We start from the raw sequence: 13,941 nt of genomic DNA, 5'->3' as shown, positions 1-13,941 counted from the left end.
CGTCACCGTGTTGTTGCGGAAGTGCCGCCGGGAAACGCTGGTGATTATCTACCAACAGTCTCTGACAGTTGCTTTCATTTCCGGAGTAGATATTCCTCATTGTTTTTTTTGTGTTTGTAGCCCAGTCGTTTACTTAAAAAACGTAAGTTATGGCAGCTCTAACATACGCAGGTATGGACGATACAGACAGTGAGGATGAGCTACCTCCCGGATGGGAAGAGAGATCTACCAAAGATGGTTGGGTCTACTATGCAAGGTGAGTGAAACCCCTCATCTGTCAACACCAATATGCCTGTGTTTAGGAGTTCAGCTTTAGCCCTGTTCGCCAACCAACCGAAGCATTGCATTGGTTTGGTCAACCTGAGGCTAACACAGCTTGCTAGCTACACCAGTTCAAATAAGTTGTCTGAATTGATAGCATGTATTATAAAGTCTACAGAGGGCACGTCACGGTAGTTCTTGTGCGAGGTGCTAGAAAGAGTTTTAATATAAAATGTTAATAACGTTAAGACTATCTGAATGTCATGTATGCGGTAGTAGTAGTAGTAGTAGTAGTAGTGTAGTGGTTGTGGAGTGACTTTATGACAGTTACTAGTTGAATATAAAAACGTGACGTCTAACATGACATAAATACAACCCTCGTCATCATGTGCACTAGGTCGCTCGTGGTGATAGGAAGTAGAAGGTGAATGCTTCTTTACCTAAAAAATGTGCAATTTGGTTATTGGAGAAAAAACAGTGCCAACATTTTCTTAACATTTTATCTTGCTCCTCACGTGTGTCATGTTTGTAGTCAAAATTGTTGTAGTCCTTCGTAATATTTTGTTTCATGCTGCTTCTGTTATTATTGTATGTGCCTTTTCAATAACAGCTTTTATTAGGTTTTCAATTTCTAAACTGGAGCCACATGTGCAAAACTCTAACTACAGTCTGCCCAGCAGCAGTTCATGTGGACCAAACTCTAGTTCGTTTTGCTTGAACACAGTTGACAAAAGTCTACACACTTATCCCATGGCTTTAACCACAACCTGCACAACACTGTGGATTTACAGCACTTTGTTGCTAATGCTAACAGACTGCTGTCAAAATGGTTTACCACACATATTTAAAAGACAATGGGTTTCAGCCCATTGCATTTCAAGCACTGTGTTCATTGCAATTTCAGCTGAAGGTGTTTTGTTTTAGACTTGTTAGTGAACACATATTGTATATAGGGAGAGCTCAGAAAGACTTTTTTTTGGAAATAAAGAACGACCAAGTGAGAATGAAACAGTTATACAGTTATTGTTTGAGAGAAACAGTGAACAGGTAAAAGATGAAAGATACCAAAATGTCCAGGTAAGATGTCTGAGGTTACACACATAGCTATAAAAATGTGATAAACCCTAGCATTACTACAGTAAAACTGCACTTACTGTTTTTCAGAAAGTAATTGGAGAAGAAGCATTAGAAACACAACATTCCTTAGTATTTAGAGATGATGCAGGTGCATGGTGAGCCAAGACATCCAATATGTTGATGAAAACATGTGGCCTGATGCTGGAGATAAGCGGGATTGGTCACACAATTTTTTGTTACTATTACGTTTACCTTTTAGTTTGTTACTTTTCTTCCCCAGTAATTACTTAAATTATTTCAGACAAAACAAAAAAATATATCTATTGAAGCAAACTTTTGATTTTCATTCCTTCTTGTTTAGTACTTGAAAACTGGTATGTTATAAAACAAAACAAAAATTATGTGAAAGAATTTCCCTTTTTTCTTTAAAAAACAAATTGAACTGTGTGAAGTCACTCAATTATTCAAACTGTAAAGATGAACAGTTTCTAATTACTGTATTAGTGTTTAATGTTGGTGTTTTTACTCCGTGTGTGTTGTCTAGATGAGGACTGTTCATAGTGTTTGGCTGCACTGAGCCTGTTCTGAGACGTGTGTTAAGAGTTGTGTTGCTTGGAATGAGTTTTGCTGGTGATGTGAACTGTTTAGTTCAGGGGACTGCTGGTAATGCAGACTGTAGTTAGAGTTTTACTAGTCTCGCTTTGCAGACCCTCCTCCACAGCTCTGGCTGGTCCACACAGCCTTCCAGGAGGGGAGAAAACATTTAAACATGCTCTGGTTTTTTGGCGTTTCTGTAAACTAGTCACAATCATCATGGGCGGCACCAAGCACCGGGAAAAGCTGCGGTGCCGCTGCAAAATAGCCTCGGGAAGGAACTTTGTTCAAAATTTGTTTTGGACGTGGAACAGAAAACTCAGATTGGACAGATAGTCTAGCTAGCTGTCTGGATTTTCCCTGTAGAGATCTAAGGGCCAGTTAACCGTAGTCCTCACACAACAAACAAAACGAAAGGTAACCATCTGAAAAGAGTGAAATCTGGCGTAATTTTCCGACTGCAACGGAGCAATCCCAGAAGTAGAACGTCATGTATATAGACTAGAGTTTTACACATGTGGCTTCAGTTGTGACCGTTTAGCAATTTAAAACAATTTTATTGTGTTTTTTTTCTCACCTGTTTGATTCCTTTAATGTAGAACATCAACCAACCAAGGCTCTGCAAATGAAAATTTGACTTTTGGCTCAATCTGGCACTAGAACTGCAGTGATTTGTCGACTATGTGATTAGTCCAATGACAGAAACAAAAATTGGCGACTATTTTGATAAGTCATTTTTCATGTAACAAACAGCATAAATTGCTGTTTCCAGACGTTTAAAGACAAGACCTTGGACTTTGAGAAACTAGGATTGAATTTTTTTCCTATTTTCTGACATTTTATAGACCAAAGGATCAATAGATTAATTAATGGAAATATTCGTTATTTGCAGCCCTATCACATTATATCACCAATGTTTTCCCTTGGTTTGTGGAGGACTCAAGTATTTGGCCGGGGGGTCCTTCCCAAGAAAATGTGACGTTTTTCAATTTAAAAAAAAAAGAAGCAATTTCCTCTACATTTTGTGTCTCTTTGTGGGATTTTGTCTTTTTTTAGTAATTTGGTTTCTTTGTGGTTGTTTTGGGTCTCTGTGGTCATTTAGCGTCTCTTCAGTCGTTTTTTTTTCTCCCTGTTGTGGTAGTTTCGCGTCTCTTTTTCACACAATTTTGGACCGTTATTTTCACCATAGCTGTGTCTAAAACATTGGAAAAGCTAGAGCAGATAATAAATAAATAAATAAATAAATAACACTCAAAACTTGAAAAACAAAACTTAAAGCTTAAGATGTCCAACTACAATCATTAGATCTGAGAAATGTCTTTTAGTTACATTCACCCGGCTTAGGTGCTGCACTTAAACCTTACAATGGCACATAAATGTGTGCTGTCCCCAGTATATAGATACATAAACGAACAAATTGAAGTGAAGTGAAGAAGGTCAGGTAAATTATATTAATCTTCCTTTGTTTTTGTGTACAAACAGCCATGATGAGATGAAGACACAGTGGGAACACCCCAAGACAGGAAAGAAAAAACGTTGTGCTGGAGGTTTGTTTTGTTCACTTGTTTTTCAGGATCTTGCATGTATTTCTATTTGCTTAAGGGTCACATATACATGCAAGGCATGTTCAACAGGGCTTTGTATCTAGCTTACCTTTAATACCATCAGATTTTCTAGTTGCATTGTTTCTTGTTTTCAGCAACTTTGTTTGTAAAAGTGCTAAATATCATAAGTTATTTTTTATTATGTCCTATCACTAGGGGCAACAATATTCATTTTGTTCTCATGCGTTCTGGCTGTTAAGGAAAAATGATGTCTGTCTTTTCCCCCAGATTTACCGTATGGTTGGGAGCAAGAAACTGATGAAAAAGGACAGGTGATTTATGTTGAGTAAGTAGACTGATGATTGAACCTCTGTTTGCTTAACAGAGGAAACAAATGAGCTTATTTTGGGAGCCTACTCACATGATATGCCAGACCCTACATACCTGGGTTTAAGTCTCTATCATAACATCCTATTTCCTCTGTCGTTTTCAGTCACATAAACAAGCGGACCACATATTTTGACCCTCGTCAGGCATTTACAGTAGAGGACGTGGTGGTGAAGCCAAAGCGGTACGATGGAAACACTGCTGCTCTAGAGATCCTGCGGGTTTGGGTTTCTCTGCAAGTTCCCATTACGGCTGCAACTCGGGCATTGGTAGTTTCATAAAATTAACTAAACTGTACTGTTTTTTTGAACTATTTTTGGGCATTGAAAACCGGTTTCCAACTTGGAACGGTTTTAAAAAATTCTGTTTCCATGGAATAAAATTCTTTTGGAAATCTTTGGAATGACTTTGATCCGACTTGGCTCCGGTTTAACATGCCAATTTTTGGTTTCTGTGGGCCGCCATACATCCGGCACTTGTTTTGGGGTTTGCAAGGGAACGGTCAGGAAAATCTAAGGTGTCAGGGGAGTTGCGAGGAAGGGGTTTTTGGGGTCCCGTAATAATTTTGGGAGTACAGTTTGGTTTTAAAAATTCTAAAAGTTGCAAACCACGGGCCAAAAACAGGCCATTTAAAGGGGCCTGCACATATGAAATCACTTGATAACGGTGTTTCCTTAATGAACCACTAGGGGTATACGTATTACCTGTGTAGAAGGGTGCTTTTACACCCTCTCTGCCCCTCACGTCCCTCACGTCCCCATCTCCCACACCAGACTCCATCACATTAGCCTCCAAAATTTCCTTTGACTCAACACCCCTCCTTAATACCGAACATGATTGTAGAATTCATTAGCTGGGGTGAAATTTGGGTGCATTGTTAACCGTAAAGAATTGTGTCCATTTACCCGCAAATTTTGCCCCTATAAATGGTCACTCGGGAAAAAAATGTTTTCCTCTTCCTTTAGTTTAATTAAAAATAGTGGGCCCTTTGTTCGCCGCTTCTTTTTCGGGATAATAAGAAAAGCATGAGGGAAATCAAATAAACATAAAATCGTTAATTGTCTTTATATTCAAATTTTTTGTCCTAAGGAATCCAAAGCATGTATTCGTGGGGTACTAAAATAGCTTATCACGTTTACAGCAGCCTGGGGCCTTCCTGCGTTGTACATAAAAGCCATCCGGGCCTTTTGTTCTTTTCCATCTTTGTTTTACATATTAAACATTTTATAACATAAATTTTCCAAAACGATGTTTTCCTTTTCCCCTTTAGAAAAATTCCCTTTTTTTGAGGTATGATTTCAAATTTTTTTCCTAAAACATTCAGTAATATTGATATAACCCGCCCCCTTTCAATACAAAAAACAGTGTGTTTAAAATGTTTAAATATTTAAAAAAAAAAAATTAAGAACACACTAGACCCTGTCTAAATTATTATAGTCTTTGAATGGACTGCAATTTTTTTCAATATTTCTTTACAAAGAACTGAACTTGATGAATAAGCAAAACGTCACCAAACATCCCCACACCATTCAATTTGTTTTTGGACCCAAGGGCCCTGATGAAAAAATTTAAAAGGGTACATTAAACAGAAAGTAATGAGTAGGTTACTAAAAACCCAACCCAATTTTAGCTCACATTTCAAATTTTCATTGGGAAAAAATCTTAACGAAAAACCAAACCCCCGAACAGGAGAGCTTGTGTAGGCTGGGGATGAGGGTTAAACCCCTTAAACTTAAAACCCTTTTATTTGGGAATGTTTTTACCCTTTGAAATTTGATTCCTTTTGGGTTGAAATTTTGGGAAAGAAGAAATTTATCATCATACGCCAAAAAAATGACCTCCCCCCCAAAAAAAATAAAATTTAAATTCAATGGGCTTTTTAACTGACTTTTTTTGGCTTTTTTTTGCCAACACTTTCAACTTCGTCATTTTGTTAGTGTTTCAGAAGGGAAAAAGTGAATGCAAAGTGTCAGCATCACAGGACTTGAAATAATGCTTGAATATTTTGGATTCTGAAATGAAACAAAAATGATTTGGTTTTTTGATTAAAGGTGGTGAGAAGTAATTATATAAGAAGAATGGAGAACATTAAAAAGAGTTTTCACCACAAGAGGGCACAGGAGGTCCATGATGTTGCTGTTGGCCTATTAAAAAACGTTATCATATCAAGTGCTTCACATGTGGCAGGGTTTTCTTTAGTTTAGAAACTATATAATGAAAAAGATGATCCACATTTAAGATTAGTTGGGGTGTATTTAGTAAATGAAAATGTGTTCATCTGAAAAAAAGCAGCTTTTCTCAAAAGAATGCATCAAGTAGCTACAACACGCAGACCTTTTTATAGTGTGTGAATGCCTAATAAACCCATATTAACATAACCTTTGTTTTACTCTACCACGTATTAAATATGCAGCACCCATAATTAACAGTATTCTAATAGTAATTGCTACTACTCGTGTGCTCCTTTGACATTCCACTAGTGAAATGTGGTTATGCCAATTGGTTGGACCCACTTAGCATTTTAATGGCATCAATAGTGTTTTAATCCAAGTGTCAAGGCCATTTGCATTTTCTTCAATGCTTATTTCCTTCACAGGAAATGTGACATTTTTATTTTGTGACGGTGGGATATTATTTAATTAGCAAATTAACATTTCAGCTCTCTGATTTAGTTCTTAATGCACATGAACATGAAAAGCACATATATGAGTTAATTTATGCATGAAATGTCATAGTGTCTGGTTTTGGGACCAGCCTTGAGGCTTCATTGCAATAGTGCTGGGCGGCGAGACAGTAATGGGGTTTGTGTTGCCGATGTGATCACTGCGCTGGGTTCACAACATTAGTCTTCCTCTCTCTGCTTTCTTTTGTAAATTAAAAACCAGTACAGACCTGAATGGTGTTTTTAATTGTGATAATGGAAATGAATGATCGCAGGTTCTTTTCCCCCTATTTCTACTTCTCTTCCCTTTCTCTCTAAAGGTTTTCTTTCCCTTATAGACCTGTGGTTGTACACCTGTACCTCTGCATTGATTCCTAAGCGGCTTTGACCCAGGCCTGAGCCTCCTATCCATCCCCATTACACACCCCTGCTCTGGCTCTAATTCCCCTTCTATCAACTAACTCTCAGGTTATTTACTGGGGTCCATGGGACAGTTATCCTTAAAGGGCCATTATTGTGATATCTCTGGCACCTGCTGGGTTCAGAGACCAACTACTTTATTTCTTAATATAAAATGAATGCACAACATTCATTTTAATCAACATTTTTTATTGTTTTATTTTTTCACACTATTTATTTTCCATTGAGGCGTGACTACGCTTGTATTGTGCTCCTCTTGCACTTGCAGTCATCTTTGCACTGTGACTCTTTTGGGACCTATGTGTATGTGTCCCCCTACCTGGGGAGCAGCGTCAGTCTCTTTGGCTCTTGCAGCAGGTGCCGTGTTGTCAGCGTATTGTATGTTGAGAAGGTCAGAAATACCATATTGACCTTCTGTCTTACTTAAATAAAACATTCATGTGGACACAACTATCTTCCATGTCCTATTTTAATCATATTACAGTATGTCTGATGCATGACAGAAAATCTGTTTTTTCAGGGTTAATTTCCCTTTTTAATAATAATAGTTTTTTTTTTATTTTTTAGATCTCACGCTTTTAAAAATGCATATGTTATCACAACTTATTATTCTACATTAGCAGAATTTTCTTTTTTTTTGTCAACATGTTTTGAATCTTATCTAAACTTTTTAGCCTTTTTGTACAGTGGCTTGTTGTGGAGCAATACCTGCCATTGCAAAGCCACTCAATTTAAATTCAACATGGTATTGTTTTGGTTCAGGGTCAATGCTGGAATAAGAAGCAGAAAATATTCAGGCGGTCCAGACAGGGAATAGCAAGGATTTGGAAAGGAGCGCTTCTTAATGTTTCAGTATCTCTATGCATCGTCTCTGCAGTGTTTTAGGACATTGAATGTTATTCTTATTCATGAAAGACTAACATTGTTCTATGTTTGTGTTGATCCCAGTGTTGTGTTGGGAGGATTAAGTGTCAGGCCGGTGCTCTTCTCTCTCTGGATGGAGAGATCCCTAAGCATATTCAGTGAGTCGCAGAGCTGGGGGAGCCTCTGTGTGCAGATTAAACCCATAGCCTAGCTTTGTGGCTGATCATTAGATTGAGGCAGATTTGTTAAGCATAACTGCCATTAAATTGGCTGCAAAGCTCTGGTATTTACTGCGCTGCTGTTTATGAATAAGGACCCCCTTAAAGACCCGCGCAGCGATGCGTTCAACCCAAGCCTCGGTACGGAGGAAAATGCATTATTCATAGTGGGAGGAATTAGATGGATAAAAAGATGTTCCTGGTGAGGGTGGCATGCGGTGCCTGTGTCTCGGTGTGTGTGTGTCTCTGAGCATCTCTGAGTGGCTGTGTGTGGTTTAGATGACATCTAGAGTGCATCTGTGTTTATATACAGGAGTCTGATAGTATTTTGTGTGCATGTCCGCTGGGGGAGCGGCCGGCCCGTGTCTCCTCTGTGTCAGCTTGGGAACAGAGCCGCTGAGGAAATCGAAGCAGAGGTTTATTTTTCTTTCAACAGGCATTTCATGTCCTCTCTGATAAATGTGTTTATTGGCTACGTAATGAGAACCAGTTATGGTTGGTTAGTCAAATTACCTAACTTTATTAACCTTGGATGAAATTTGCTATGCAGACCCAAACTGGTGTAACATGCAGAGAGTATTATGCTGGAGGCCAGAAGGGTTCAATAATGATTACAACGCAATATAATGAACTGAAGTGGTAGAGAGAGAGGATGGAATCATAATGTGCTAAGCTGAGGTAAATAAAGGAAATGGTATTTGGGTTTATGTCCTTGTAGTTAGTGTTATGATTTGTGGTTTCAATTACCTGATATACGTTGGATGAAAGTTGACCATGTTTGGGGGCGGAGGCAGAAGGGTTCATATGATACAAGCTAAATCTATGCTGAGTCTGGTTAACTGGCAGGATGTGATTCTGTGTGTCTGAACGTGTAATATGCCTGGACGGTTTGTGTTGTGTTGTGTGTGTTGTCTGTAGATACGGGTGGTTGTGTGTGTGGTGGGTGTGTGGGTTTGTGTGTATGATCTTGCGGTGTGTGTTATGTTGTGTGTGTGATTGTGTGGGGTGTTTGGTAGCTTGGGTGTGTGTGTGTGTGTGTGTTGTGGTGTGTGGTGTTGTGTGTGTGTGTGTGTGTGTGTGTGGTGTGTGGTGGTGTGTGTGTGTGTGTGAGAGGGTGAGAGGGTGAGAGGAGGAGAGGAGAGAGAGAGATGAGAGAGAGATGAGAGAGAGAGAGAGAGAGGAGAGAGAGAGAGAGAGAGAGGAGAAGAGAGAGAGGAGAGAGAGAGAGAGAGAGAGAGAGAGAGAGAGAGAGAGAGAGAGAAGAGAGAGAGAGAGAAGTTGTCAGGTAAGTCTGGCTGCAGGAGAGGCAGGGGTGACCAGTGCAAACACGAGGCCATGATGAGAGATTGTGTAGGGAGTTGGAGGTTGACACAGAGGTTCACAGGGAGAGAAGGGGGTGGGTGGGTACAAGATAGGGCTGCATGGATGGTGTGACAGCGTTGGGGTGTGTGTATTGTGTGTGTGTGTGTGTGTGTGTGGTGGGGGGGGGGGGGGGGTAATAGAACCACTCCAGTGCTCTCGCCTGGAACAGCTCAACCTTGGGCTGTAATTACTAACCATACATCCCACTTTTGGGGTGACATATCCCTCCTCTTGGACTAATGGTGGGGAATTAGAGGGATCTTAAAAGTCAGAAAGACTGGGGGGCGTTGTGCAGTTCCTCACTTCTTGGGACAAGAAATACACAGCAGCAATTGAAACAGGTGCACTCAGCACTGAGACAGTCAGGAGTTAGCCCGTCTCTGACTGCTTACTCATTAACTACTTTCTACATAAATTACATTCACTAGTTTACCCTATAGTGAGCTCCGAATTGGTATTTTGGACACTTATGAATCATCATAATTTTGAGTCATCACTTGCATCTATTAAACATGGGATTGGTGGCTCAAAGTAGGAATAATACAAAGACAATCTATTTAGCTTAATACATGCACAAATACAGGCACTCAGTGGCGTGAATAACACAAAAGAAGTATTGGATTACAGGATCTTATGCTAAATAGCAATAGTGTATGGTATAAGCATCACGTTACTGTTTTTTATTAACAATGTATGAGAAATTTATCACGTCACTTCCAGTTTTTTATGTCAGCGTTAACCTCTTGATGCATGAGACAGAGCTTGAAACGTGTTGCAATGTTACTCCAGTCTGCCAATTCAAGCCTTTTTTGTGTTCTTAAGCCATTGTGGACCTCATTTTGTGCACATAGTTATCATAAAACATTTTCTCACTTCTCTGCATTTGACCGCTATTCAACTTATTTCCTTACATTATCACTGCCCCATTTGGGAAAGCTTTTTCAGAGTTTATTGTGGATTCCAGGGTCTAGCAGAAGGTACAGTGTGCATGCCATGGACACTACTTTTTTTTTTTTCCCGGCTGGAAATGTTTGAGTGCACTACGCAGTGCACACATTTCACACTCAGAATTCTGACACTTAAATAAGATTGCTGACACTAAATACAGTGCTCAAAATATTAAATAGGAAGAGATTTTGGACACGGACATAGAATTAAGATGGGATGAGATATGATCTTGGGATAGAATTTAGGAAGTGACAGTGCAGTGGCATCATTGGACCAGATGGAGGGCAACTGCTTCTTGCACTTGATCCACATCACCCTCAATAAATCTACAAATTCATAAACCCCAAACGAACCAACACATTTTGCTGCATAAATCAGGTTGACTGCACCAAATTAAACTAGTCAGAGATACACATAATCAGTGTAATTACCAGTCACATATTTATCATATTATTATTTGCTTCAGAAATCTTACACTGAACATATTTTTATGTTTTGCATTACAGATAAAAATGACATATAATTTATTGGGGTGTGGTTATATGTAGTCTGTTTGTAAGCGGCGTTGCTCTGTGTGTTTTTTTTTTTTTTTTTTTTTTTAGCACAATTTGAGTTCTGACGAAAGGGGATTGTGGGAACCATGTCTGTTTACCCACAGGTCTTGTAATGATCTGAATTCACTTCTGTTTGCCCAATTGTACTATGGAGCTTATTTTAGTTAAATGCCTCTTTGGATGCAGATCAAGAGAGAGAAGGAGCAGGCAGCTCCGTTTGCCAAATAAACACGTTTACTGACGAGGCTGGTAATGATCTCATTACATTGAGCCAATACACCTGTGTACGAGGGGGATCCAGAGAGGGGCGGCGGGCCAGGGAGGACAAACAAAGCGTGAAATCACTAAATCACACTCATTATTGGGGGATATCAGTAGGGCCAGGATCCTAATGTACCATGAAGAGCATTCACTGCTTAATGGACATTTTACACAATTTTGTATGCATTTTATACATTACACCAAAACAAATTTTTAACAATGGCTTTGTATTACCTTACGTACTGTATTTTTGTTAGTTGTGACTCTTCAGATTGAACAAGCACACAATCAAAGGATCTGTTTTAAACGGGGCTGAATTGTGTTGTCTTCATCTCCCAGTTTAAAAAAAAAAAATGAAAATGTTCCGACCACGCACAGACTCTTCTTCTTATACCATGTTGTTGTCTGATTAGACAAAATAACCTGAAAGATCATTACAGCCCATCATATTAGCCAGTTCTCCTGTGTGTTGTAAAACAGCTTATGGCGTCTGTCGATCCAACAGAGCAAAAGAACCCCTTGTCTGACCTCTCGTCATGTTCCACCATCAGGGTACAATGCTGAAACAGACTTTCGTTGTTGTACACCTGACCAGGAACTAATTTCTGTGTGGCCCTCTCTACCGGCAACATGGGTGAGAGGGCGTGGAGTCTCTGTTACAGCAACGCTCGTTATTTCACAATTAATGTCAAGCCCTTGTTATTTGTCATTAGAAATACATGGCTTCGCTGCTGCTGCTGTTGTTGTTGCTGCCATATTCTAATTTGTTCTCCATTATGGAAAACACTGGTGTCGATTAATTTCACTTTCATGGTTTGTACACACAACAAGTGAGTGTGAGGTGTTGTTGTTTACCAGCAGCCAGTACTCTTGTCCAATTTTAGAAAGGCGGAAAGAAAAAGCTTTTAAGGGATGGCATGTTTGCAGGCTTTATTTTTTTTTCATTTATTTAATTTTTTTTTTTTAAATCATTTGCAAATTTAGCTGCTGCTTTTGGATTGTTTATGTTACATTTTGAATATCCTGTAATCTTAATACAAGACACATCATTAGCATTTCAGAGTTTACAACCACTGTTTTTTTTTTATTTGTGTTAAGATTGAAATAGTGAAAATACAGACATTTTGAATGACATTGAGAAGATTGAATGACGTTTCTTCCCTATAACCGGCTGCTCCACCTGCATATGCAGAGCGCATATTTACTTCAGGCATCTGTTTTTTTTCTCTCATTATGTCATGTTTTTATTTTCTTTTCCATTTCCTGTGAGTGAAATGATCTCCGCTCACAGCCACAGTCCCCTCCATTACACCTAATAAGGTGTCATATAATTTAATTCCATGCTTCACTTGTCAGAGAGTGCTTCCAATACGACTCCAATTTTGAGTTTTAATAGATATTACACTCTCCTCCCAGTTTTTCTCTTAATGAAAATCAGATTAAGACACATAATCTAATTAGAGTTCATATTAATCCACCCTCTGATACACTCTGCCTCTCAGACCCTCTACTGTGCCCGTCAGTTCGCCAATCAGGACGCTCACATTGTAGAGTAAATGTGTGTATCTGACAGTGGTTTGTGTTTACTGTCGTGGTGGGACTAAGAAATTTGACGCTGCTCGCTACTGTTGAACTTTGAAGGATAGTAAATGTCACAGGAAATAAAAAATACAGCGAAGGAAAGAAAAGTTAATCTCATAAATTAATTCAACCTATGAGTTGAAATGACCCATTTAGACGTGTAATTTCTCTCTGTCTATCTTCAGTTTTTGTCAGTTTTATCGTGACTACATGATTTGGATGGAGCCATGAAGTAGTCTTGGACTGATAAATTGTGTGTGTATCCGCGGACCTCGTTTCATGGGAGAAACGTCCTTATCAGAGGCCCTTTTGATGTGCTGAAATATCGCACCAGGGTTCAGTGTTAATGTCATGTCTTTTCGATTGTACATCTGAGCCGTGTTTTCATAATTACTGCCATCATTGTATAATTCCCAACATAATTAACAACCGACCTCCCTTCCTTTAACCCAGTATGAGCAGCGATACCTTCTTGAGAGCCGGCGGTCAGAACCAAAACTTTATCTCAGAAGAGAGGAAGTCTTGAACCACAATTATTCAATCAGTTTCATCACTTCAGAGAGAAATGATTAACTTTCTCTGCTAGACCACTGGGTTACTCAATGAAAGAAATTATATGGAAAATTGATAGGGATTTTAACTTGCACCCCCAACCCCCACATCACCACCCCCAACACCCCATTAGATACAACCCCTGAGAATCAAAGTTATCTTCAATAAAAACTAATCTTTGAAGCATTGCTCATTTTCAATCCCCCCCCCCTTTGTGTCTGTCTCTCTGTCTCCCTGATCATGTCTCAGGCTTTGAGACAGCCAGGTCTTTTGCTCTTCACGGCGCCCACGTGATCCTGGCATGTCGAAACCTGTCCCGGGCCATCAAGGCAGTTAACCTCATTCAGCAGGAGTGGGTAAGTGGCAGTCGAACCTTCAAGAACCCCTCACTTGTGCTCGAAACTCTTCAAAGTATAGGCCTGTCAATATTAACAATTTGCATGAAAAAGAACCAAAGCAAAACAATGAATTGATCCTGCTTACAAATATTGTTTGTTACCCAAAGCCTGCTATGCAGTAGATTAATTCTCTGTAATGAAGTATAATTGGTATATAAAATACTGTATGTCCTGGATGAATAATCCCTAAAGTTTCTCCCTTTCTTCTCTCTGTTAAGGTGTTTCATTTTATTCTTAGACCCTCAATTCAGTTTTTTT

General features: G+C 39.2%; 1 protein-coding gene across 1 annotated transcript in view; it reads left to right on the top strand.

Annotated features, from left to right (window-relative positions):
- wwox (WW domain containing oxidoreductase) overlaps positions 1 to 13,941 on the top strand; it is a 136,841-nt gene continuing 122,900 nt past the window's right edge. Inside the window, exons 1-7 of the mRNA XM_032524586.1 lie at positions 1 to 256; positions 3,415 to 3,479; positions 3,765 to 3,822; positions 3,970 to 4,084; positions 4,393 to 4,434; positions 9,412 to 9,427; positions 13,535 to 13,641. Coding sequence (XP_032380477.1) covers positions 150 to 256; positions 3,415 to 3,479; positions 3,765 to 3,822; positions 3,970 to 4,084; positions 4,393 to 4,434; positions 9,412 to 9,427; positions 13,535 to 13,641 — 510 coding nt within the window. The 5' untranslated portion in view covers positions 1 to 149. The remainder of the gene's footprint in view (positions 257 to 3,414; positions 3,480 to 3,764; positions 3,823 to 3,969; positions 4,085 to 4,392; positions 4,435 to 9,411; positions 9,428 to 13,534; positions 13,642 to 13,941) is intronic.

The sequence above is a fragment of the Etheostoma spectabile genome, chromosome 8 (genome assembly GCF_008692095.1).
Source record: "Etheostoma spectabile isolate EspeVRDwgs_2016 chromosome 8, UIUC_Espe_1.0, whole genome shotgun sequence".
Lineage (NCBI taxonomy): Eukaryota > Metazoa > Chordata > Actinopteri > Perciformes > Percidae > Etheostoma > Etheostoma spectabile.
Note: the sequence above shows the minus strand (reverse complement) of the source record. Positions and strands in the feature narration are given on the sequence as shown.